We start from the raw sequence: 23,684 nt of genomic DNA, 5'->3' as shown, positions 1-23,684 counted from the left end.
CTGCTGTGACCAGGGGTGGGCACAGCAGGTCTGGAACAGTGGGGTGAGCCAGGTAGGTTTCTCCGCTGCCCCACAGGGCGGGGGCACCGGGAGGGGTTGTAGCCCTTGCCCTTGAGGACTGAGGAGAACTGCTACCGTCAGGGGTGGCTGAGCCCTGCCTCAGGGGTGGCTGAGCCCTGCCTCGGTATGAGGAAGTCCAGACACACCCAGGGTGGGTAGAGGCAAGATAAAACTGCAGGCGTCCACGGTGATCAGTCACTAGTTTGTCTTTGACCTGTGTGTCGAGCAGAGCCCTCCGCTGTACCGCCTGCCCTGGGCTGTGTTGTCCAGGCCAAATGGAAAAACCCTTTCTTAAAACAACTCAGAGCCAGGTGTGGTGACGCACTCTTGTCATCCCAGCATTCGGGAGGCTGAGACCTGAGGATCACAGTTCGCAGACAGCCTCAGCTACTTAGTGAGGCCCTCTGCAACTCAGTGAGACCTCAGTGAGGTGCCAACTCAGTGGGTACCTCTTGGGGGTGTAGCTTGGAGGTAGAATACTATTCCCTGGGTTCCATCCCCAGTACTGCAAAAACAAACAAAAGTCAGACTCTCAAAACACCTGGCACTAGAAGCGGGCGAGCGCTCTCCTTTTCCCTGCATTAAGGCAGGCAGTGATTCCCAACACAGAGTGTTTCTGCTTCTGCTTCCCACCCCGGCTCCCCTGGCCATTGGCCAAGTGCACAGGAGGCACAGGAAGCTAATCCCGGTGGCGCCACCGTTGCCCATCTCCTTTCCAGTCCTAAAGGCCCTGCTTGGGACTGTTGGGAAAGGTTTGGAAGTGAGTGCAGAGCCACACAACTTCTGTATTGAGCCCACACGGGGATGGGGCACTGGAAACCCACATCGACTGCACCAGCGGGACTTCCTCGTCCCCTGGGAAAGCAGGTGCAAGGGTGCTTCGGTGGGGAGAGCAGCCCACTCAGCACTCACAGGCCTGGAGTTGGCCCTGCGGGCTTAAGACAGACTACGAACAGCAGTTAGTTTTCTAAATGTCCCCAGATTCCCAAATGAGAGTCAAGGAAGCCACTCGGCATCCTGGTGGGCAGGACACCTGCCAGCACGGCGCAGCTCCGGCCAGGCGAGAAGGAGCCGAGTCGTTCAGTGCAGTTCAGAGGGACCAGTCCAAGTGCGCGAGGCTGGCCTCAAGACGGCGGTCCTCCTGTCTCAGCCTCCCAGGGACTGTGATTACAGGCGTGCACCACCACACCTGGCTTCTGACAGCTTCTTAACTGATGTCGGACATATGAATAGCTTTTGAGAAAGACTGGGGTACCCTTAATGTCTGGAAGCAGCAAGACAAAGTCAAGACGAGACAAGCAGGTCAGGAGCGCTGGCTCCGTGGCTCCAGGGTGTTTATTAGGACATGACCCCAGGGCACACACCACCGGTGACAGCCCGCCTGCCACACAAGGCCTCTGTTTGAGCACTTGGGCTCCTTTTAAGTAGCAGAATTTGAAAAAACGCACACAGTGCTGGCGTTGGGGTGTTTAAAATCACTGTAGAATTCAGTGGGGGTCGAGCTAGACTTAAATAGAAAAAGAGAATTACAGGAAATTGTTTTGACTTTTTTTTTGTTTACGGTGTTGGCTGCGATGGCTGCAGCTGTGTGCTCAGGGACCGGACGTTGCCGTGGCCTGCTGGCATAGGCTCAGCGTGTCTAAAACAGCTGGATCATGGACTCTCTGGATTTGCCAACGCCAACCCATTTGACTGCAAAGGCGACAAAGAAAGGTCAGGAAGGCTGGGGCCCGAGGCGCGCGGACAGCCTTCCGTCACAGCTCTCAGCCTCCCCTGGCAAGGGGGCTGTTCTCCTCCATGTGGAAATACGTTTTTGTGTGGTACTGGGGGTGGAACCCAGGGGCATTCTGCTTCCAAACTACACCCCCAGCCCTATTTCATTTTTTATTTTTATTTTTGGTGGTACTGGGGGTGGAACCCAGGGGCTTTTCGACCTCCAGGCTACACTCCCAGACCTACTTTATACTTTATTGTAAAGAGGGTCTCACTATGTTGCCGAGAGCCTCACTCAGTAGCCGAGGCTGGCTTCAAACCTGCACGATCCTTCTGTCTCAGCCTCCCGAGTGCTGGAATTACAAGCGTGCGCCACCACGCGCGGCTCTTATTTTTTATTTTGAAATAAGGTCTCGCTAAATTGCTGAGGCTGTCCTTGAACCCGTGATCCTCCTGTATCAGCCTCCCAAGTACTGGGGTCACAGGAGTGTGCTACCATGCCTGGATATGTGGAAATACTTTTCAGTTTTAAATGGTAAAGGTAGTACACGGTGGGGGTGGTATCCATACACAGCAGAGAGCGGGGCCTCCCCCCACCCTGCTCCTGCTCCTCACATTGGCCACCTGGGCTGCCTGCCATACCTTCCCGTAGGCACAAACGCCGCGGACATTCACGGTGGCAGAAGTCCTACCTGCCGATCTGCCCTCGGCGGCTACTGTTCCTGGCTGGGTCACTGGGGGCCCCACCCTGGTGGCCACTGCTAAAGTGACCTGCCCTGGACCGCACCGTACCCAGCTCCAGCCCCTTGCTGTTCACTGTCTGTTATAGTTAAATATAAAATGTCCCCTAAAATGCTGGGCGTGGCGGCGCACGCTTGTCATCCCAGCATTCGGGAGGCCAAGACAAGAGGATTATGCAGGTTCACGGACAGACTCAGTTACTTAGTGAGGCCCTTTGCAACTCAGTGAGACCCTGTTTCAAAATTAAGAATAAAAAAATAGGGCTGGGGGTATTGCTCGGAGGTAGAATGCCCCTGGGTTCCATCCCCAGTGCATATAAATAAAATAAAATGTCCCTAAGAGCTCGTCTGTTTCGGGTTTCTGCTGCCATGCCCTGGGGTCCGCAGTTCCCAGCCTCACAGACCGAACCCCGATATCTCCAAGGAAAGCCGTGAGCTAATGTCTCCCTTCCCTTCAGGTATGTGGGCAAGTCTTTGGGTCACAGCTGTGACAAATGGTGACAGGGCCACTGCCTAGTATGTCCCTGGATGCCACGCCCGGGCTTGCTTTCTGCTCACTGGCCATGCCGCGCAGGCCGGGCACCCACCTGCCACGCCCACATGGTTCTCCACGAAGCGTACGTAGCCCTGGGCCTGCGGGGGCAGGTCCTCCCACTTCCTGGCACCCGTGGTGTCCGCTTTCCAGCCGGGCAGCGTTTCGTACTCCACCTCGACCTTCTGAAGTATCTCCTGGTTGGCTGGGGGACAGCAGGGGTGAGCGGGTCCCAGGGGCTCCACGTCCTTTCCTGGATGGCGGCTCGCCAGGCAGGAAGACGGCCAGGGCAGCAGGCCCTGATGGTTGTCTCAGCACTGGGCAGGCAGCAGGGAGCAGCAGAAGGGCCCCCGCTTCCAGACCGGAGCTGTGCCCACCTGGACACTGGCCACCACCCACTGCTCTGCTAGTGTTTCAAGGGCGCCAGCTGAGGGACTCCGAGGCCCTGCGTGGCACTGTAAGAGACTAGACCACTGCAGCACTGGGATCTTTAAGGACGTAAGACCCTTGCCCAGGAACAGCAGCTCCTCAATGGCAGAGCCCACGCTCACAGCCAGCCACCCTGACTGACGAGATGCTGGAATCAGCAGCCCCACGAGGGCTTTGGAGGCCTCTACCTCGGCACCTCACATCTGCACGAAGCCCTGCAAATGACCGTGGAGGAGACTGGGGGCTTCAGGGTTGTACCCTCTCAAAGTTAGGGGTCAGGGGGCCTCAACGGCGCACGTGGCTCCTGTGGCCAAGGGGTACTTCGGAGCCTCCCCCAGTGTCCTTAGGTGTGACGAGCAAGGGCAGCTGCCCACGGCTGCTGGGAGAAGCTATAGGGAGAATGGTCAGACAGGACCCTGGTGTGAGGCTGAGGGGCGTGTCCCAGATGCTCAGAAACTGACGTTTGGGAGATAACATCTTTATGCTCTTCGAAAGAAGGGATGCACTGTAGCAGGAACCCCGTTAGATCTTCAGGCGTCTAACTAGGGTTGGGGGCATGGCTGTTGGCGGAGGGCATGCTTTGCATGGCCGAGACCTGGAATCCCCAGCATCAACGATAGAGATAAATGGATGGATGGATGGATGGATGGATGGATAGATAGATGACAGGTCGATCTAACTACAAAGTATATTCTCTTCACTGAAAGTGTCCTTGGAGGTGAGGAGTGAAGTTCCCAGTGTTCCTGGACAAGTGGCAGGTCAACTCCCGCCTGCCAACCCAGACCTGTCCCTGAGCCGTTAGACCATAGAGTTACCTGTTACCACCCTGCCAGGCCTCCCCTGGCCCAGGAGGGACCGAAGCCAGAGGGAGGCTTGTCTTTGGAAGCAGGCAGCCGGCCCTCAGCCTGCTGAGCCTGCCAAGTCCCTCCCTCCCTCTCAGAAACCACAGTCTCTGTTCCAAAGCCACGGAAGCGGCCGGCTGCCAGGGAACAGCGGCTGACGTACCTGGGAAGTAGGGAATCCTCTTCCCATTGAGCTTGTACGAGATGCCAACTTTGATCTCACTCAGGACGTCTAAGATGTCCAGCTTGGTCAAGGCCAGCCTGCCCAAAACCAAGATGAGACAACAGACAAGTCAGCATGCCACCATTTCGGCCTCTGTGTTTACAGTGAACAGAGAAAAGAGTAGGCGACTCTGCAAGATGTCACCGCTGAGCGGGCCACACGGCAGGAGCCGCCTCGGCCGTGCTCACCTCAGCCATCCAGGACCCCTTCCCGTAACCTCGGCTCACCCTGGCCAGTCAGAGCACCCTCTTCTGCCCAAGGCTGCTGCCCAACTGCCCCATGACACGCCTATGTGGGGTCCCAGCCCCGTGAGCGAGGTGCCACCCAGGGGGACAGTGAGTCTAGACCCCAGCCCGGCCAGGGCTCCCCCGTGGTGGAAGCTGTGTGCTCACAGCCCCGGCCCGTCTTACCAGCTGGAGAGGAATGGTGACCCCCAGGAGATGTTCCTGGGCAGTGGGTCCTCCTGGGAAACCCCTGGGGCTGTCCTACCTCTCTCTCCTGCACCCCAGGGCTCTGTTCCACCCCCTTGGGGGTATTTTCCTTTCCTGCTCAGAGTGAGGGACCTGTGGCAGCTCCTCCCAAGGGCTGTCAGCCTGGGCGGCACTGCTGGGGAACCACAGTCCCTGGGCCTAGCCAAGGCTCGGCTCCCTCTGGGGATAATCCCCAAAGGAGAGGAGTGTAACAGCCTCTCTGGCTGCAGTTCTGGACCCTCCCAGGAGCCCCGAGGCAGCTCCTGGTGGTGCGGGGTAGCTGTGGGGCTGTAGACTGTCTTCTATGTTGCTAAAGGTACTGTCCACTGGCCCTGCTCAGGCCTGCAGCCAGCTGCTTCCCCAGCACCACCCTTGGGATGAAGGGCACCGAGGCCACGGTACCTACCTACTGGCTCATCTGCCCCTGAGCCCTGCAGCCCCTCCGGCAGGATGTCCCCATGGCCCGCTGCAGACCAGCCAGTGGCCACCTACCATCTTTCCAAAGCGCCCCCTCTGGGAGCCCGATCTGCCCAGGCTCTAGGGCCCTATGGCTCAGAGTGCACTGTGCTGGGGTCCTGCCCTGCCCTGCCCAGCCCCACCAACACAGTACTAATTCTAGGTGCCCTCAGTAGGGATTCTGGTTGCGATAGAACTTAAGCTTCTCCTGCTGAGTTACTCCCCACCTCCATGCGGCCTGCGTCACCTCTTACAGGGCTGAGATGCCGCCCGCCCTCCACGGCCTGTGGACCTCAGTGCCAGTCTACCTCACAGCTACGCCCCCGGCCCTGTGTATTTTTTAATCTGGAAACAGTCCCGCTAAGTTGCTCAGGCTGGTTGTGAATCTGTGATCCTCCTGTCTCAGCCTCTCAAGTACTGGGATTATAGGCAGCCACAGTACCGATGCCTGGCTCAGTGCCACCAGCTCAGGGCTGGCCTCACCGCGGGGAGCTGCACGGGATGCCATGACCCTCAGCCCCGGTGCTGAGCCCGCTTCCCCTGTGGGTGTCGGGGTTCGGCGCCCATGGGGACCGCACGGGAGGGCCGTGGGCTGCTCACGCGGTGAATCCGTTGACCATGTGTGCGTATCTGAGGATCATCAGGTCCAGCCAGCCACAGCGCCTCTTCCTGCCCGTGGTCACCCCCCACTCGTGGCCACGGTTCTGTAGCAGCTCTCCGATTTCCTGGGAGAGAACCGAGTCGCACCATCCATCTGCTCTCGATGGAGCCTCTCCTCCCCCTCTCTCCCAGTCTTCCCGTCCCCTCCCGTCCTCTTCCTTGAGGAAGGAGGATCCTTGAAGCTACACCCTCTGACAGGGGGCCCCCATGCCCCTCCTCACCGGTGAGTGGCCCCAGCCAAGGCGCACACAGTAGGACCTCTGTCCACTGGCTGTGAGCCAGCAAAGCCCCTCCCCCCACGCCCGGCCCTCTCCCCTCCTGCACAGGTGAGGGTGAGGCTGGTCCTGCAGCTGGGCTTTCAGGCGCTATTGATCTCTACCCAGTCCCTGTGCCCTTTTGTAAAAACTCCCGGCCAGGCTGGGCATGGTGGGCATGCTTGTAATCCCAGCATTCGGGAGGCTGAGACAGGAGGGTCTCGGTTTGAGACAGCCTGTTACTTAGTGAGGCCCTTTGCAACTCAGTGAGACCCTGTTTCAAAATAAACAATAAACAATAGGCCTAGGGGTGTAGCTTGGAGGTAGAATGCCCCTGGGTTCCATCCCCACTACCACATACACACAAAAGAATCTCCATGCTTCTCTGGACAGGACTCAGCCCCCTGCACCCAACTCTGATGCTCACAGGAGCCTGCTCTTCCTGCCTGCTCTGGGATAGACCCCGTGACCTCCCGCCAAGGTCTCAGGATGAAGCTATGGAAGGAAGGGCGGAGGCTCTTGAGGGTTCAGGGAAAACTGTGGCTTCCAGAAATACCCCAAGGCTGGGGGATTGGGGATCTGCCCTGATTCTGGCTTGGGGGTGACAGAGACCCCAGCCGGATGAGGCTCTGGAAAGAACAGAGATGATCCAACTTCAGGGACAGGCCCAGAGGAGCCCAGTGTGCCCTCCAGGCCCAGGTGGCCCCCAAATGAAGGTGTCCTAAGGGGCTTGAGCGCCCACTGGCCTGGGGGCTTCACACCCTTCCTGGATAGAACTGTGGGTGTGCCTGTGCTCTGGTCATGTGCCCCGCCCGCGGCCCTGTAGCCTGGTGGTCAGCACTCACGTTGATCTGCTCGGTGGGGAAGGCCCCGATGCCCACGCGGGTGGTGTAGGCCTTCACCACACCGTACACGTCGCCTATGTTCTGCGGAGGGATGCCCAGGCCTGTGCACACGCCGCCCACTGTGCAGTTGGAAGAAGTCACGAAGGGGTACGTTCCTGCAGGACACAACGGTTGGGGCCACAGCCTCCTCAGCCGGGCTCAGGGGCTGGCAGAGGGGGGCCGCCCTGGGTCGTGGCCTGCAGGGGCACAGTATGCCGTGCCATGCGGCTCCCAGGGGCGTCTGAGAGGAGTGGAGGCAAAGGCCGCTCCCAGGGTAGACTGGGCTAGACAGGGGTGCGCGTGGGGCTGGGACCAGGAAGGGGGCCTTTGCCAGGCTCCTGATTCTGCTGTCCACTCTCTGGCTCCGTCCTGCTCCTCCATGCCAAAACTGGGAGACCTAGGGACACTGGGCCGCTTCCATGGGGCTGCATGACAAGGTGGCTCAACCCAGCCTGCAGCTGGGCCTGGCGGGGTGAGGCCGCCCAGCCGGGGAGCAAGTACCGAAGTCAATGTCCAGGAGGGCGGCGTTGGCTCCTTCCACCAGGATCTTCTTGGGGGGGCCGTGGAGAGCCTCGTACATGAAGTAGACGCCGTCTCGGACCATGGGTCGAATCCGCTCGGCAAAGCCCTGGGGGCCGTGCGGCGGGGTGAGGGTGAGCCCACTCTCCCTGAGGACCGTGCGCCCCTGGGGTTGCGGCCGGGGCCCGCACCTCACCTTGAGCTTCTTGAGTTGACCTTCCACGTCTATTTCCAGTGTGGGGAACATAGACTGGTGCTGGTGGGCCAGGTTCTTGAATCTGCGCAGGCGACCTTCATTGTGGTCGCCGGCGGCCCACACCGGGAACCTCATCCCGCCCTGACCCAAGTGCCCCCCAAGCCCAGCCAGGGTCTTTCCCGCCCACCCCTGCGCCTGTCCCCTGGAGGCAGACCCCAGGTACCTGGTGGAAAACTCATCAAAATCTGACAGGAGGTCGCAGACGCGGAGGCCCGTCCGCGCAGCCTTCGAGGAGTAGGTGGGCCCGATTCCCTTCTTGGTGGTGCCGATACTGAGCGCGGGTGCAGATACTGGTGAGGTCCCTGGCCAGCCCCCCGAGGAGCCCAGGGCCCACCCTGTGAACATAGGGCCTGGGACAGTGATATCAAGGTGCCCCCAGCTCTGGCATTCAGGGCTCTGGGTGCCAGGCTACCGCGAAGCCCGCTGGAACTCTCCTCACACAGTGGGCGGGGAGCCTGGCTGGGGGCACCTCGCCCCGCCCTGCCTCCTTGTCTTCTGCCTGCATTCCTGCTTAGCAGTGAGGGTGCTGATCTTGGGGTCCATAAGCGACTGCCTCTCCTAGCCTGGGCAGGCTGCGTCCTCCTGTCCCCACAGATGGCGTGGGCCTCCCGAGCCCGCAGTCAGACACTCGTCCTGGCCACCTGGCTGGCTGCCCGCCCAAGTGTGTGCATGTGTGGGAGAGTGTGCAAACTGACCACTACCTCTGGCTTTCGAGGCAGGACTGGTGTGCCTCGCACCTCTGTCCCTGGAACATCCAAAGTGCACGAGGGCACGACCATGGGGCGTGAAGGGGCAGGACCTGGCCTCACAGCAGGCGTGGCTGGCAGGGGCAGCCCCGCTGTTCCAGCTGTTCAGGTGCCCCAGGTCCTGTGATTTGCCAGGCCAGTGCAGGCTGTGGCGGCCAGAGAGGACAGTGTGACACCCCTGAGGGCAGCACCCCAGGTCTGACAGGTACCATTCTCCAGGGGCGCTGAGCCGGTGAATGGCCATCCCCACCATGCCCTGGGCTGGACACCCCCTGGCCAGCTGGTGGCCTGAGAGGCCCCGATGGACATACTTACTTCTTCCCCTCCTGAGCTTGGCGCTGCACCTCCTGAAGCCCATCCACCGCCTGGTGGAAGTCGAACACTGTGCAGAGGCAGGGAGCAGGACAGAGCAGGGGACAGAGGGTTACGTGGGCCTTGCCTGCTGCTCGCCCTCTCCAGGCTGAGGTTGGGGCATGGCCCGCAGAGTGCTGGCCGCACATGGACACCGGAGTTCCTCTGGGGGGCTCTGGGACTCAGTCTCCCCACAAAAAGGACTAGTGACCCCCGACCCAAGTCCCTCCTTGAAGCCCTTTGAGGAGGGCAGGGAACCAGGTGAGGGAACAAGGGAGCCTCGCGGAGTCCCCAGCTCTGCGGCCACGGAGGGGTCACCCCTACTGTGAACCTCACCCAGGTGGGCCCGGTCAGAGATGATGAGCCTCTTCTCCCAGTCCTTCAGACCTGCAGGGGCACGGACACGGGTGGGCAGCGTTCGTGGGTGCTCTGGACTCAGGGGAGGTGCGCCGAGGTCCGGCCGCTCGCCCACCTCCCGTTGGGTGAGCCGCGGGCAAGAGGCCCAAGGGTCAGCTGCGCTGTGCTGCGCAGCGATGGCCTCTTCCCCTGCGGAGGCTGCAGGCCCCGCCCCTCGTGCCAGAGCTCCTCCCGCGCCAGCCTCCCTCCCCGGACTTCCCAAGCCGAAGACTGTGGTGCCACCTGGCCGGGTGAGGCCGAGGCAGCAGCCCGTGGCAGGGGTTCGGGGCCACTGCCCCGAGCAAGGGCACTGAGACACTGAGGGGCCGGCCGGGCTTGGGGGGCGGTGGTCTGGGGTGCAGGCCCACCTTTCTTCTCGTTCTTCTCTGCTTCTTCAAACAGGCCGGGTAAGTGGATGACCACGCCATTGCCTGCAACATACAGGGCAGAATCGGTACCAGACGTCAGGAAACGCGTTTGAAGCTGCATGAGCCTGGCAGGCCCTGGCCAGCGCCTGGGTAGTGGAGCACGGGGCGGGCTGCCCTGGCATCCGCCCACGGATAGCAGGGTGACCTCAGGCGCACGGAGCCCACCGCACCAGCTCCCTGGCGCACGCTCGCGGGAGGAGAGGCAGTGCGGCGCTTCCTAGGAGCGGGAGGCGTGGTGGCTGTTCAGGTTTCAGAGCTTCCGCGTGGGAAGGTTCCGGAGGTGGTGGGGTTGACTTCGCGGCAAGCGTGTTCCTGTATTGACCAAGAGCTGAAACAGGTCCACGCAGAACCTGCGCCTGTGGGCAGGGCAGCGTCACCCACGCCATCCCAGGTGCCGAGACTCGGAAGCAAGCGAGGTTTGAGTGGACAAACTGCAGCACAATGGAAACTGTCCACCATGCCATGACGCAAGGGTGTGGAGAAACACCATGAGACTGCCGGTGGGAAGGCGCCAGCCTGAGGGCCGTGCAGGGTGTGGCCCCATTGAAGCCGGGCCAGGGAGGCTGTGGTCCCCGGCGGGGCAGAGCGGCCAGAACAGGGGTGCCTGTGCTCAGGGCCACAACATACACCAACCTTTGGGATGAGCCGGTTCTCCAAGGCCTGGCGATTCCAGGCCACCGGAGCCGGCACAGCAAGGACAGCCCGGTGCCTGACCCCGAGGTGGGGAACCGGACCCCGCTGTCAGCTGGGCCCCGCTCCCGCCCCTCCTGCCTCGTGGCCCAGAGCCCAGCTCTGCCCAGTGCGGCGGGGCTCTCCCTGCCCGCCATGGGCGAGGCAGCTCTGGACTCCAGGACCAAAGCCGGTCAGGGCTTTAAACTAAGCCTCCTATCATTTCATCCTCTGGCAGTGGGAGACGCAACACTGTGATAACAGTAAAGGTCAGCGAGGGCCAGAGGTGCGGGGAGGGTGGATCCGGGTTCAAGGACAGCCTCCGCAAGTAGTGAGACTCTCATCAACCTAGTGAGACCCTGTTTCAAAATGAAAATAAAACAAAGAACTGGGGCTGTGGCTCAGAGGTAGAATGCCCCTGGATTCCATCCCAGTACCACAGTAAAATAAAATATAATAGCTAGGCGTGGCGGCGCATGCTTGTAATCCCATAATCCCAGCATTCTGTAATCCCATAATCCCAGCATCCGGGAGGGTGAGACGGGCAGATCAAAGACAGCCTCAGCTACTTAGTGAGGCCCTTTGCAACTCAGTGAGACTTTTCAAAAAATAAAAAGACTAGGCCGGGCGTGGTGGCGCACGCTTGTAATCCCCGCGCTTGGGAGGCAGAGACAGGAGGATCGCGCAGGTTCGAAGCCAGCCGTGCTGGCTTAGGAGACCCTGTTTCCAAAAATAAAATAGGTCTGGGAGTGTAGTCCGGAGATAGACGGGCTTCCAGGAACCCCAGTACCACCAAAAAATAAATAAATAAATAAATAAATAAATAAATACATAAATAAAATAAAAAAATAAAAAGACTAAAAAATAGGACCAGGGGTGTAGCTCAGAGGCAGAATGCCCCTGGGTTCCATCCGCAGTACTGAAAAAAAAAAAAAAAAAGGTGTTGGGTGTGTTTTGCCGCAGTAAAAAGACGGCAAAAGCAACACGGACCCCAGCACGGACCTTCCGCGTGCAGAGGCGGACTCCGACTCCCGCGTGGGGCGGCGACCAGCCCCGCTGCGGGGCCGCTGTGCAGAGGACCAGCTACAGTCTATGGTGGCGGCAGTGGCCAGCTACTTTCTAGTGGGTAAACCTCACGATGTGGAGGTCATCCCTTGGTAACGCTGCCCTGCTTACTGAAATGCATGGAAATGGGACGGAGAGGCCTCTTCCAGGCGGCCGTGCTGCCCCGTCCGTGCAAAACGGAAGGGGCTCTGCGGAGACGCTCCCCGCAGGCAGGATGGAGGCCCAGAAAGAGAAGGCGATTTGCCCAGGGGCACACAGCATTCTTGAGGGTGTGGGCTGAGGGAGCCTGAGCTCCCGCCCTCTCCTCTAAAGCCAGAAGAAGCTCCGCAGATGCAGACCAGACGCAGACCAGACGGGGCTGCCTCGCAGCAGGCCCTCCCTCCCTCCGTGATCCAGTGGGGCCGGTCAGAGCACAGGTCTGGCGAAGGGAGGCGAGCCCCAGGCCAAATGGGAGCAACAGAAGTTGCACAAGCCCCCGGGAGCACAGAAGGTCATCTAAATGCTATACTCTCAAAATAACCGCCAGGCGGAGGCAGCAGGGTTGCAGGTGGGGGGTACAGAGAGCTGGGGGGATTTCGCAGGGGTCCACCCGTTCCCACCCAGCAGGGCTTCCTACAGCAACACCTGATGGTCGGTGGCCTGCGAGCTGGAGGACGTGGGCTCACCTTGCTGTGAGACGATCCTTGTGGTCCACTCAGTCCTTGCCCCACCGCAGGGGGCAGCAGGGGCGGCTCCCAGACACTAGCTCCAGCCCAGCCCTCGCCCTGCCCAGGCCCTGTGCTGTCTGCTGGGCAATGCCAGGCAGCACCCAGCCTGTACTTCCTGACCGGGTAGGGGTCGGGTAAGTCGCAGCGTGCAGGCAAAGCCAAAAGGAAAGGACGAGAAAGGCTCATGCTGGGGAGGGCAAAACTTCCCTGAGCACAGGTGTCACCGGCTGGGTGAGGGGAGAGTGAAGGGGGCAGAGCCAGGCAGTCCGGAGTCTGAGGTGGCGCCCCTCTCGGGGGCACCCAAAGGTCACCAGTGGCTGCACCGACCGGAGGCCCAAGAGGTGATGGCTACAGGGCCCTTCGAAGCGCAGCCCAGCCCTTGTGCAAGGAGGCCAACAAGCTTGCAGGTGCACACGCACCCCACAAACCCACCTCCGTGTGTGCTCACGCACGCACATGCACGTGCGGGCACACACAGGCAGTGTGAGCGGTCAGCAGAGACCCTGGCCCCTGGGAGCCCCAGAGCCCTCTGCGAGGCCCGGGATGGCCCCAGGCCGGGCACTGCGCCTCGTGTGGGTCGAGGGCTGTGCCTCCGTCTGCGCGAACCCCCGCACATCCCTCTGTGGCTGCGCAGCTGGCACCTGAGGCGGGCGCCCCGGCACTCACCGATGAAGGACACGGCCTTGGCGTTGATGATGCCGCTGGGCAGCAGGTGAAAGTCGTACTCCCTGCCATCCACCACCACAGTGTGGCCGGCGTTGTTGCCTCCCTGCGGGCAGAGACTGGCTGAGCGGAGCGCGTGCATGCGCACCCCACCCTACGCTCCAGGCTGTGCTCGCGGAGCCCCACCGTGCCCGACCCTAGGTCCTCAGGCCCGTGGTCAGGGAAGAAGCCCACGGGGCAGGTGCAGCTGAGCTCCTGTCCTGGGCCTGGGTGGCCCGCCTGTCACCCACTGCGGGCGCTTCTACCTGTCCATGTGCCCTTGGCAGGGGACGCAGACCCCAGGGCACCAGGGCCATGGCCAGTGGGCAGGAGGCCCACCCGCCATGGATGTGTTTGCTGACAGGCACACACTTACTTTTGAGATGGCCTGCTACTACCTGGAAGCCAACACTCGCACACACACGCACACACACACACGCGCGCGCAGATACCTGCCCCTCTTCTGCTCTCCAGGGCCACCACCTCAGCACCACCTGGGGCAGGAGGGAAGCTGTGGCGCCAGGCTCACCCTCTGCCCTTCGCCCCCAGGGCTGGGCACGTGCCGATGCCTGGCACCATGGACTGGCCACGGCCTCCTTGCGTCCTGCCCCTTGCTGGGCCATGCTGCCCCTCGCAGCCATGTTGTGGAGGGGTGATGTGCTTGGAGCTCTGTCCCACAGCCCCTGCAAGGTGGCCCCCACACCTGCTTCCCTGCCCCTCGCGCGGTGAGCCACCCCCCCAAGTGGCCGCCTGCTCCTAGGACACACTGGACAGATCCAGAGTCTCCCAGCTCAGGGGAGGGTCGATGCCAGGGCCCCGGCCAAGGGCTTTCCACACGTCAGCAGACTGGAGAGCAGGGCCGCCACTGCACACCTGGACACCTTGCTGACTCTGGCCCTGGTCATGCGGAGGCAGGGGTGCTGGGGAGGCCATGGTGGGGAAGGGAGCAGGGAGCAGCCCCGAGGGGGCTCTGGAGGCCGGGAGATCCAGGCCTGGAGATAAGGGAATGGTGGCCAGCCGGGAGGCGGGGCGGAGGGAGGCTGGGGTCTCAGCCCAGGACCCCGGCTCTGCCTCAGCAAGTGCATAGTCCCTCCGCCCTGCTCACAAAGCAGGTGCATGCATGTCTGCGGTCGCAGGGAGGGGTGATCACATAGGGAAACTGAGGCCCAGAGAGAAGGCAAATTTTCAGCAGAGCCTGAACTGGGCACTCTGGCACACAGCCTCCAGGGACGAGGTGGCTGGGGTGGCCAGACACCATAGCCAGCGGCCAGGGAGTCCAGACACCGGGCGGGGCTGGCCCTGTCCCGGCGCCTCCCCGCGTGCCCAGGGCCTGCGTCAGCTGGATAGAGGACGCGAGGGTGGCGGGCACAGTCCTGCTATGTTGGGGTAAACACCGTGCCTGGGCACAGCACAGGCGTCACCAGCCAGCTGGCATCAGGTGACCCGGGCCCAGGGCCTGCTATGGGGCTGGGGTGTCAGGCACAGCCGTCCCGAGAGGCACGTGCCATTCTGGGACAACAGCCCAGCCCTGCAGACGTGCGGGGCTCCCAGCAGCTCTGTGGAGCCTAGGGTGCCGGTCCCCAGAGACTGTGTCTCCCCCTCACCCTGTGGGCCTCCCAAGGTGGCAGCTGGTGGGGATGGGACAGGAGCACCCTCTGCGCTTTCTTCAGCCTCAGCCCAAAGGCACCCACAGAGAGCTGGGCACCAGGGCCACCAACCCCAAAGGGTGAGGACATTCAGAGCTGCCCTGCACCAGGGCTCTGGGCCTTGGCCGGGTTTGGAAGCTGGTCACTGTGAGGAGGGTCAGGGAGAGAGGAGAACATGGTTCAAAGCGGCTTCTCCACCCCAGGTGGGCAGCTCTGGAGTGGGGATGCCATCTCCAGCCAATCTGGCCCAGCTCCCTGGGGAGCGCCCTGCTGGCCCGGGCAGCCCTGGGGGTCGGTGGCAGCAGCCCTCGTCCCCTCGTCCTTCCTGCAGGGACAGAGAGGGTCCAGGCTGAGGGTCTCAGGTCGGTCCTGCCCAGGCAGCTTCGGCACCCACCTCCCCTGCCATGGGATCCTTGTGGCCAGCTTTCTGGGGCTGCAGAGCGCAGGGGCAGCCTTGGCCCAGTGAAGCAATGCACCTAAGCTTAGGGCAGCTTCTCTGCCAGCCACAGACAGGGGCCCCGGAGGCTCAGAGGCCCCTGTTAACTAAGGTGCTCGCTGCGGCTCCCATAGGTGGCGCGGGAAGCCAGGCCTGCCGCCCCGAGAGAAGCACCCTGAGTGGTCAGCGGGCCGGGCCACAGGCGGGAGCTGCCACGGACGGCCACCTCTGCTGGGTACCGCATGAGTCCAGGGCGCTGTCATGGAGCTATGGAGCCTCAAGCGCCTCCCACTGGTCAGGCCAGGAGATGGCCCTACTCTTGGGGGCACGATGAGTGACCTGAGTGCCCAGCCTGGCCTTGGGGACCTAGGGTCAGGGGCACTGAGGAGCGCTGGGCATAGGTAGCATCCTGAGGACACAGGTGCCGCCCATTGCCCCTGCCCCACCTGGCTGGCCATGCCAAGCTCCATCTCCTTGGTGGTTAAGACAAGAGAGATTTCTCACCCCTGGACAAACACAGACGGGCGTGTCCTGACCCCTGCACTATCTCCAAGGCCTGGATCATGGCTCCTTGGGGCCTGGGAAGGTAGGCCTACGTCAGCCCAGGCCCCATGGGGACACCTTCCCCTGGGCTGTGTGTGCCGTCCGAGCCCTGCAACGTGGACATCCGATCACCCCTCCCACCCAGCCTGTGCTGGGTGCCTGCTACCCGCCTTGGCACCCAAGGTTCTGGCAGCCTGCGACTCATCCGCGCGGCTCCCTGTGCTTCCCGAGCACAGCCCTTCCAGGGCAGACCCGGGAGCCCTGCTGGGCTGGTCTGAAGCCCATCGACCTCTGTCCTTCCTCATTGACCCCAGAGTCATTCTGGTTGCCCCCACCCCTGCTGCGGCCCTTCCCTTGAAGCCCCCCAGCTGCCTGCCCTCCCCTCCAGGAGGCCGTATGGGTCAGACCATCTGAGAGCCTTAGGGCACTCCTGCAGTCTGCTGGGCCATTGCTTCCAGCGCCCAGGGGTGTTCCAGCCCGCATCACACCCCGCTCTGGGCTCCTGGGAACCCAAGGGCTGGGCTGAGCTGACCGGGAGGGGCCTCGGTGGCCAGGGCCGCCTCCCCGGAGGCTGCTAGCCCGGGAGGGGTCTGGTGTGCCTCACACTGCTAAGCTTTGTCAGGGCGCCCGCCCCGCCTCTGCAGGCTGCCCCTACTCCTGCCTCTCCTGCCACTGCACGGACACCCCACAACACGGGCTTCGTGCGTGGCAGGCTCACCTGCATGTCCACGTCCCGTGGGGCGGGCTCCTGCTGTGCAGCAGTGGCCCCGCTCCCCTCCACCCCACCCCATACGCTGGCACGGCGCCTGCCATCTGCCGGGGGAGGGCTTCTGCTGACCTCCGACCCCCTCAGGGCCCACTCAGCCATGGCCTCCTCTGACCCCCAACCATGCTGGCCTGGACGGTCCTGGGGGCTGTAAGGCTGGAGGACCTGCACCCTTCCAGGGCTGGAGTGGGGACGCAGCCTGGCCCTCAGCGCGGGCACCCTGCGCCACTTGGCTTTGCTCCGGTACCTGCTCACAGCCTCCTCTCTCTCCCATCCAGTCCTAAATGAGTTGCTTTCCCAGAAGTGGGGCCAAGCCTGGGCGCCGCTGAGGTCGGCCTGGCCTGGCTGTGCCGGGCTGTGTGGCCCTCTCCCCCGGAGCACTGCCCTAGCCGGAGCGGAGGCGCAGGGGGCCTGCTTCTGGAAGGCTGCACAGCATTCTGGCCCAAGGCAGCAGCCTCTTGCTCCTAGAAGTCCCAGGAGCAGCCAGGGGCCTGAGGCAGAGCGTCCTCAAAGCCCCTTGGAAAACACTCCAGAGCACCCACACTGCATAGACACGCCCTCAAAGCACGGAGGCCAGCTCTGACCAGCGCTGCCACACCAGGAGACACAGGCTGGGACCCCATGCCATGCACACCGTGGCCTGGGGCAGCCCCAGCCGCACTCCAGGCCTGGCTGGGCCTGGGGGTGGGAAGAGCACAGTATCCTGGTGTCAAGCAGAGTCAGATATCAGGAGCCCAGCGGCCTGCGGCGGGGAGGAGGGGGACTTAAAACCCCTATAGGTATGCCCCCAAGAAGCCAGAGAAAGGCACTGTGGGATGGAGGCAGGAGCCGGGGCGCGACGCAGCCTGGGGCCCGTGGGGGCTGCACAAGGCAGGTTCATCGAGCTGCAGAGGGAGACACGGGGACACAAAAGGGAAAGCTGGGGAGTCCTAGGGAGCCGGGTGGGAAGGGCACCTCCACCGTGCTGAGAGGGGCCAGGTCCTCCAGCATGGGAGGTGGGGGGTGGCCCTGGCTCAGGAAGACGTGGCCCAGGGAGTGGGGCGCCCGGACGGGGAGCGATGCCACAACCCCAACAGATCAGAGGTATACACCCCCACGGCGAGGGGTAGGAAAAGCTGTGTCCGTCTAGTGGGGAGCAGGGACCTGGAGGGAAAGAGCCCGAGGGCGGAGGGCGGAGAGGAGCTGAGGGAGCTCCTTCGTGACTCTGGGCGTGGCCCACGCCTCATATGGGAGGGGCAGGAGCAAGGGCGGCCACGGGGCCTGGGGGAGCCCCAGACCACTGCCTGGCGGGAGGGAAGTCAGCCCCCAGGGTGAGTAGGCAGACTCGTGACCAGTGCCCAGGGCCAGGGGGGCTGGGGAGCTGGGCTTGGTGATGGGTCCGCTGGGCAGAGGGTTAACCAAGGAGAGCCGGACCCCGCGCTCTCCAGTGGCCAGGGCGGCCCTGAGGACACGGCCCGCTCAGGTCGGCATTGGGTGCAGCATAAGCCAGCTGACCCTTCGGGAGCTTGGGGAGCAGCCAGTGTGGCCTGGAGCCAAGGGCTTCCATCCTTCACGCAGCCAGCCTGCCAAGAGAGGACTCAGCCTCTAGCCCCTCTGCCCAGCTCCTGGCTCCTGTCCTGCCCGATCCCTTGGTCCACTGCGGGGTCTGGCCCGCGCCCCGGGTGTCTCCAACAGCGTGTGCATGCACTCCAAGTGCAAGGTAACCTCGCCAGACATCTGGCCCAGCCTTCACTCCACCAGCCTCTGACCACAGAGTGGTCCTGGGGGCACAGAAGGGGGGAGATGCAGGGAGGCCAGCGGTGGGTGAAGAGCCACTGCAGGAGAGAGAGAAAAGCAGGAAGCCAGGGTCACTGAGCACTCTCTGAGAGCTGGGGCCAGAGCTCCTGGCGGAGGGGCTGAGTTAAGGCCCGAGTGGGTGCCCAGCTGTAGGCCCAGCTCCAGCACCCTCTCCAGGAGGGGAGGCCAGTGCTGTGGGGGTGCGTGGCAAGGGCTCCCGAGGGGCAGCTGGTGTCACTCTTCAACTTCCCAGCCTCAGTTTCCCCACTGGTAAAGGAGTTCACAGGAGGCCTGTTGTGAGGCTGAGGAGGCATGGCCCTGGCCTGTCTACTCCCGCAAAGTTGGAGAGCCCAGGATCCCGGCTGGGGAGACCCGGCTGGGAGAGGACACTGGTGGGCTTGAGTTCAGGCGAGGGGGTCCAGCCTGCTCTGGCCTCTGCTGGCCCTGGCCGTGGCAAGTGATGGGAGTGGGCAGGGCCTGGCTCACTGTCAGCACAGCGGGCTGTGGGTCCTGATACTTCTGGACAGTACTAGGGAATTGTCCACAGCTCCTCCCCACACCACAGACACTCAGGGGACTGAACAGAGTGGGTTGGTTTTGTGGAGGGGCCCTGGGCACCCCTAGAGCAGAGGGGCCTGAAGAGGGGGCAGGGGCTGCCAGGGGCACCCTGGACTGCAGGGGGACGGGGCCTGTCTCACACACTGCAGAGGGGGAACATCCCATGCAGAGGGATTGGGGTCTGGGGCTGCCCCTGGGCCTTGAGCTCCCAGGGGGCAGGGATGCGCTCATTTGCCTCGGCGTAGGGCTGAGAGGGTGGGAGTCTCGCCATCCCAGCAAGAACTTTCCAGAAGGCCATCAGGTATGGCGAGATAGTGGCTGAGCTCTATCTGAAGAGGCCAGGCAGCCCTGAGCCAAGGGGACGCGGGCCCCAAGGGGACCTGGTCCAGCTCAGCCTCCTGTAGTTCTGCAGGGAGCAGTGCAGCCCGGGGCACTGGGCTCCACCAGGTGCCCCTGCCCACTCTGGGATCCAAACCCCAGCAGCACGATCACCTGCGCCCTCTGGCTGAGTCCAGGAGCTGGCCCAGTCGCGAGCAGTGCAGAATAAGGCAAAGCACGCGGAGGGTCCCACACAGGAGGTGGCTGGGGGGCACGCCGGCCCGGCCCAGGTCTGTGTGCTCAGAACAGTCTCACCGAGCAGCCTGGGCTGGCCCTAGAGGACGCGGCCGGCCTGGGCCGCCTTTGGGCCTGAAGCGTAGGCTCCTCCTCCCCTGTCCGCTGGAATGTCCCCTCCCCAACTCTCCTTCGGGTCCCACCCAGGCCGGCTCACTCACAGGGGCCACCCCCTGCCCAGCCGGCAGCCGCGGCCCCTCCACGGCCTCCCCAGCCCCGGCCCGGCCCCAGCAGGACAGGAAAGGTGTCTGGGGCCCTCAGCTACTCTGAGCCGGCCCCGCCCGGCCCGGCGTCACTACCCGGCAGCCCCAGCCCGGGGATCGGGTGTCCCCGGCTCAGCACGGTATTTATAACCCTGGCCCCGGCCCCGCCCGGGGGGGCGGCTCGTGTGCGCGGCGCGTGCGTGCGTGGGGCGGCGCGGGAGGGGGCCGGCCGGGGCGCGCCTGCGGGGTGGGGGACGCGGCGCGGCCCGCACCTGGCAGCGGCTGACGACGTCGGCGTCCGTGGCCAGCAGGTCCACCACCTTGCCCTTGCCCTCGTCCCCCCACTGCGCGCCCAGCACCACGGTCACGCGGGAGCCGGTCGCCGCCGCCTCCTGCTGCAGCCGCCCCCGCTTGACGCCTCCCGCGCCGGCCGGCCGGTCGTTGGAGGCTCGGGTCCCCGACATGCTGGTCCGGCTGGTGCGCTGCGCTGGGCCGCCCGGGAGCCCGCCGCTGCCCGCGCGCCCGCCATTAAATGCCGCGCCCAGGGCAGGGGCGGGCCGGGGGCGGGCCCGGGCGGGCGCCTCGGTGACCTGGGCGCGCCCCGCCCCGCCGCGGCTGCTCAGCGCGCCGAGAGGGACGGACGGACGGAAGGACGGACGCCGGGGGAGGGGGAGCGGCGCGGACACCTGACCCCGGCGAGGCGTCCACGCAGCCGGCCCCGCCCGGCCCAGTCCGGGCTCCTGGCAGGGCGGGGGCGCGGCTGGCGAAGGCGCCGTGTGCTCGCCGCCCACTCGGAGGCTGAGGAGCCAGGGTCCTGCGAGGGGCGCGCCCCCGGGGGCCCCAGAGCCGCGCCCAGCCCCGTTTCTTCATCCCCCCCCCCCCCCCACTCAGCTTAGCTGGCTCAAATCTGGCTATTGCCAGCAAGGACCCCCAGCACAGAGCAGCACTCGCGTGCAGAGACCCCCACCTGATGCCCCTGCCTCTGCAGGGCCTGGGTTTCCAAGAGGCCCGCACCAGACCTCCATCCCGTCTCCGTGGAGGGACTGGGGGCCGGGCGGAGGGCTGCGGTCCCAAATGGAGTCCTCAGATGGCTTGGAGAGGACTTGGAGGGGCCTAGGGTTGGGGGGCAGTGCGCTTTCCCTGGGGCTTCAGTGCAGAAGGGCCCGTCTGGTGCAGGCTGACTTCTGGACAGCTCAGAGCTGCCCGCTTCCTTGGGCTGCAGAGGTGCTCCCAGACATGTGACAGGGAGACCTGGGGACTGGACCATGCTCAGCAGGAGGGAGTGGACCCTGGGCTTGTCCTGGTCACTGGCCCAGAGAGCACTGTGGGGCACCGGGCCTGGGGACAGCGGCTGTTCCCAGCCAGCCTCTCTTGCCATGCTCGGTGGGACAGGTGGCTTCACCCTCAGCCGCTCCAGGGTGGATGCTGCCATGTCAGGGCAGCAGCCAGGGGCCTTGAGCTGCAGGGCCGTCCCAGGACAGAGCTACGGCCTATGTGTGCACATCGTACACCCCCGACCCCCCCATACCACCACCATGGGGCAAGAGCTGGCTGGGGCGGGAAGTAGATGAACATGTGGGCCGGGAAGCAGCTGGGGCCAGGGCCAGAGGGCCTGGCTCAAGGTCTGGGGAGATGGTGGTGCCACCCGGGTGGGGCTGGGGGTGCAGAAGCAACCAAGAGGATTAAAGTGTTTTGTCTCCAAATGGCAGGGACCGAGTGTCGTGAAGGGCTCACTGGAACGTCACACAAAGGGTGCTTGCCCTTGGCCCCCAGTGCTGGAGGTCTGTGAGAGGAGGCACCAGCTCTCCTTGCTGGGGAGACCTGAGGCCCTGCACAGTGGATGTGTCAAGGCTCATGGGACCAGGGGGCACCTCGACTGTCCCACCACAGAGGTTTCCGTGGGCCGGGTAGGGCCAAATGGTGGCCTGGGGCTCTGACTCCCCCAGAACTGAGACTATAAATAGTCAGAGGCCTGGATGGGGGCGCTGTCAAGGCTTTTCTAAAAACAGCCCAGACCAGGCCCAACAGCTGGGGACACAGTCACATGGGCCAGCCTGAATTAGAACACACTCCTCCCCCACAGCAGCCTTTCCCAGGGTGGTGGGCAGACGCACAGTCACCAAGCCTTGAACTCTGACCTCTGCTGTGCGACCTCAGGGAGCGGCCCTGACAGCCTTGGGGGGCAGGGCATGGTCACCTCTGCTTTCCACTCTGGGCACTGTGGCACGGTGTCAGGCATGGAGGCCACAGGCCCAGACGTCTGGCTTCCCCTCCATCTGCAGGGTGCCCCGTTCTGTGCCCAGCGGGTCTGCTTTGGGTGTAACCCACTTAGCTGACTCCTGGGGAAGGCAGTGAAGCCCTACTGCTGGCACGCGGTAGGCGGCACTCGCCCCCAGGAGCACACAGCACAAGCCTCGGCTCAGTGTTACTTGAGGATTTATTTGGGGACATGGAGGAGGAGGTGGAGGAGGAGCTGAGCTGCTTAACTTACAAACAATAGCACAAGCTGGCGTAGCAAGTGGAGTGGCCCCAGGGAAAACAGCTTTCAGTTTCTTAAAAAGCTACGAGTAAACTTGGCATGTGGTCCAGCCGGGAAGTGAAAACTGTCTGCAGAGGACCACACACGTGTGCGGGATCGTCTGCAGGAGCCCTCTGCAAAAGACTGCCCCAGAGGTGGGGGAGCAGAGCCGCAGAAGGAACTCACCGGTGGGGCGGTGTAGTGGCACTGGGGGCGGGGCCTGCTCCCTGCACCAACAGGGATGCACCTCGAAACCCAGAGGGGCCAGCCACCAAAGGAAACGCCCTGGATGACCCCCGCAGTGCCCAGGGGGGCGCACGGCTGCTAGTCTACCTGGGCTCTCGGCCTGATGGGAAATGTCTCAGCCTGGCCCCCGGTGATTGCTGCACAGATGTGTAAATGGGCTGCAGGGCACCACACGCTGGAGATCGGCAGCTGTGATCAGTTGAGGGCCCTCCCCGACCATGTTTCGCTCCAGTGCCGGGTGCTCCGGCAGGCCGGCTTCACGCCGCTCCCCAGGGCTCCAGGGCCCTTGGCGGATGCTTGCTGAGTGAACATTTCCACACGCTGCTGTGGGGTGGGGCCGTGGCGTGCCTTCTATGGACAGCAAACCCCAGTACCGTCTGAAGGCAGTGGTGACCACTCGTGTGCCCCCTCACACCTGGCACAGGCTCCAGGAACATCGTAGGAGCCATGTTACACCTGCCTACAGCCTGTCTGCTCAGGACTGCTGTCCGGCTCCCCGGCCTACCTGCTGACTACAGCTGAGCCCAGACCTGGCAGAGCCACTGCCCTCGACCTCAGGAACCCACCTGGCTCCTCCCGTCTACCATTTCCACAAGGGCAGAGGAATTCATGGGGCCACCCACCCACCCATCTACTACCTACTCCACAGCTGGCAAGCCACGGCGCATCCGCCCAGCCTCCCCATCCCCCACGCTGCCCAGCTGTGCTGAAGAGAACAGGCCCCTCAACACTGTCCAGCCCACCTGCCCGTGTCAGTTCTCAACACGGCAGCCACACCGCTGGCCAGCCTTGCTCTTTATTGGTCCCTGCAGCCTCGGCCCTCACACGGGGTGGGGAGGGCGGGAACTGAGGAGGAGGGGGCCGCCTGCTGCAAGTTAGCCTGTAGCTGCCAGGCAGGCCCTTGTCCTCTGGGGCCTGGCTATCCACTTCCCCAGCCTTGGGGGCTGGACATACAGGAGGGGGCCTCAGTCTGTCCACAACACCATCTGCAGCTCGCTTCTACCCAGGCCTGGAGCTCCTCACCGGCCCCAGCTCAGCCCCAGAACAACAAAGGTCCGAGAGAACAGTATCCCAATTAAAGCCAGCTGAGCTGACAGTGACAGGGCTGGGCCCACGAGGGGGCTAACCTCCAGAGGGCCGCAGAGGGCCGTGGGCAGAGAGGAGGCTGCCCCCTGCCCTGTGGCGCATGCAGGAGCAGGGTCGGATCCAAAGCAGACCAGGAGGCTGTGTGCGTGCAGGAGGCCCCGGGAGGGCGCAGGCCCTGGGCGCAATGCCCCG

General features: G+C 63.6%; 1 protein-coding gene across 1 annotated transcript; it reads right to left on the bottom strand.

Annotated features, from left to right (window-relative positions):
• Positions 1-1,699: 1,699 nt before the first annotated feature.
• Positions 1,700-20,106, bottom strand: ADSS1 (adenylosuccinate synthase 1; the record flags this gene model as incomplete). The annotated part of the gene is made up of 13 exons (XM_080708202.1): positions 1,700-1,752; positions 3,101-3,250; positions 4,480-4,577; positions 6,066-6,190; positions 7,225-7,379; positions 7,765-7,891; positions 7,979-8,060; positions 8,202-8,309; positions 9,100-9,166; positions 9,472-9,522; positions 9,900-9,962; positions 13,067-13,169; positions 19,915-20,106. The coding sequence occupies 13 exons, from the start codon at positions 20,104-20,106 to the stop codon at positions 1,700-1,702; spliced, it is 1,374 nt and encodes a 457-aa protein (XP_080564328.1).
• Between the last annotated feature and the right edge of the window lie 3,578 nt (positions 20,107-23,684).

The sequence above is a fragment of the Muscardinus avellanarius genome (assembly GCF_963383645.1).
Source record: "Muscardinus avellanarius genome assembly, chromosome: 12".
NCBI classification, from domain to species: Eukaryota; Metazoa; Chordata; class Mammalia; order Rodentia; family Gliridae; genus Muscardinus; species Muscardinus avellanarius.
Note: the sequence above shows the minus strand (reverse complement) of the source record. Positions and strands in the feature narration are given on the sequence as shown.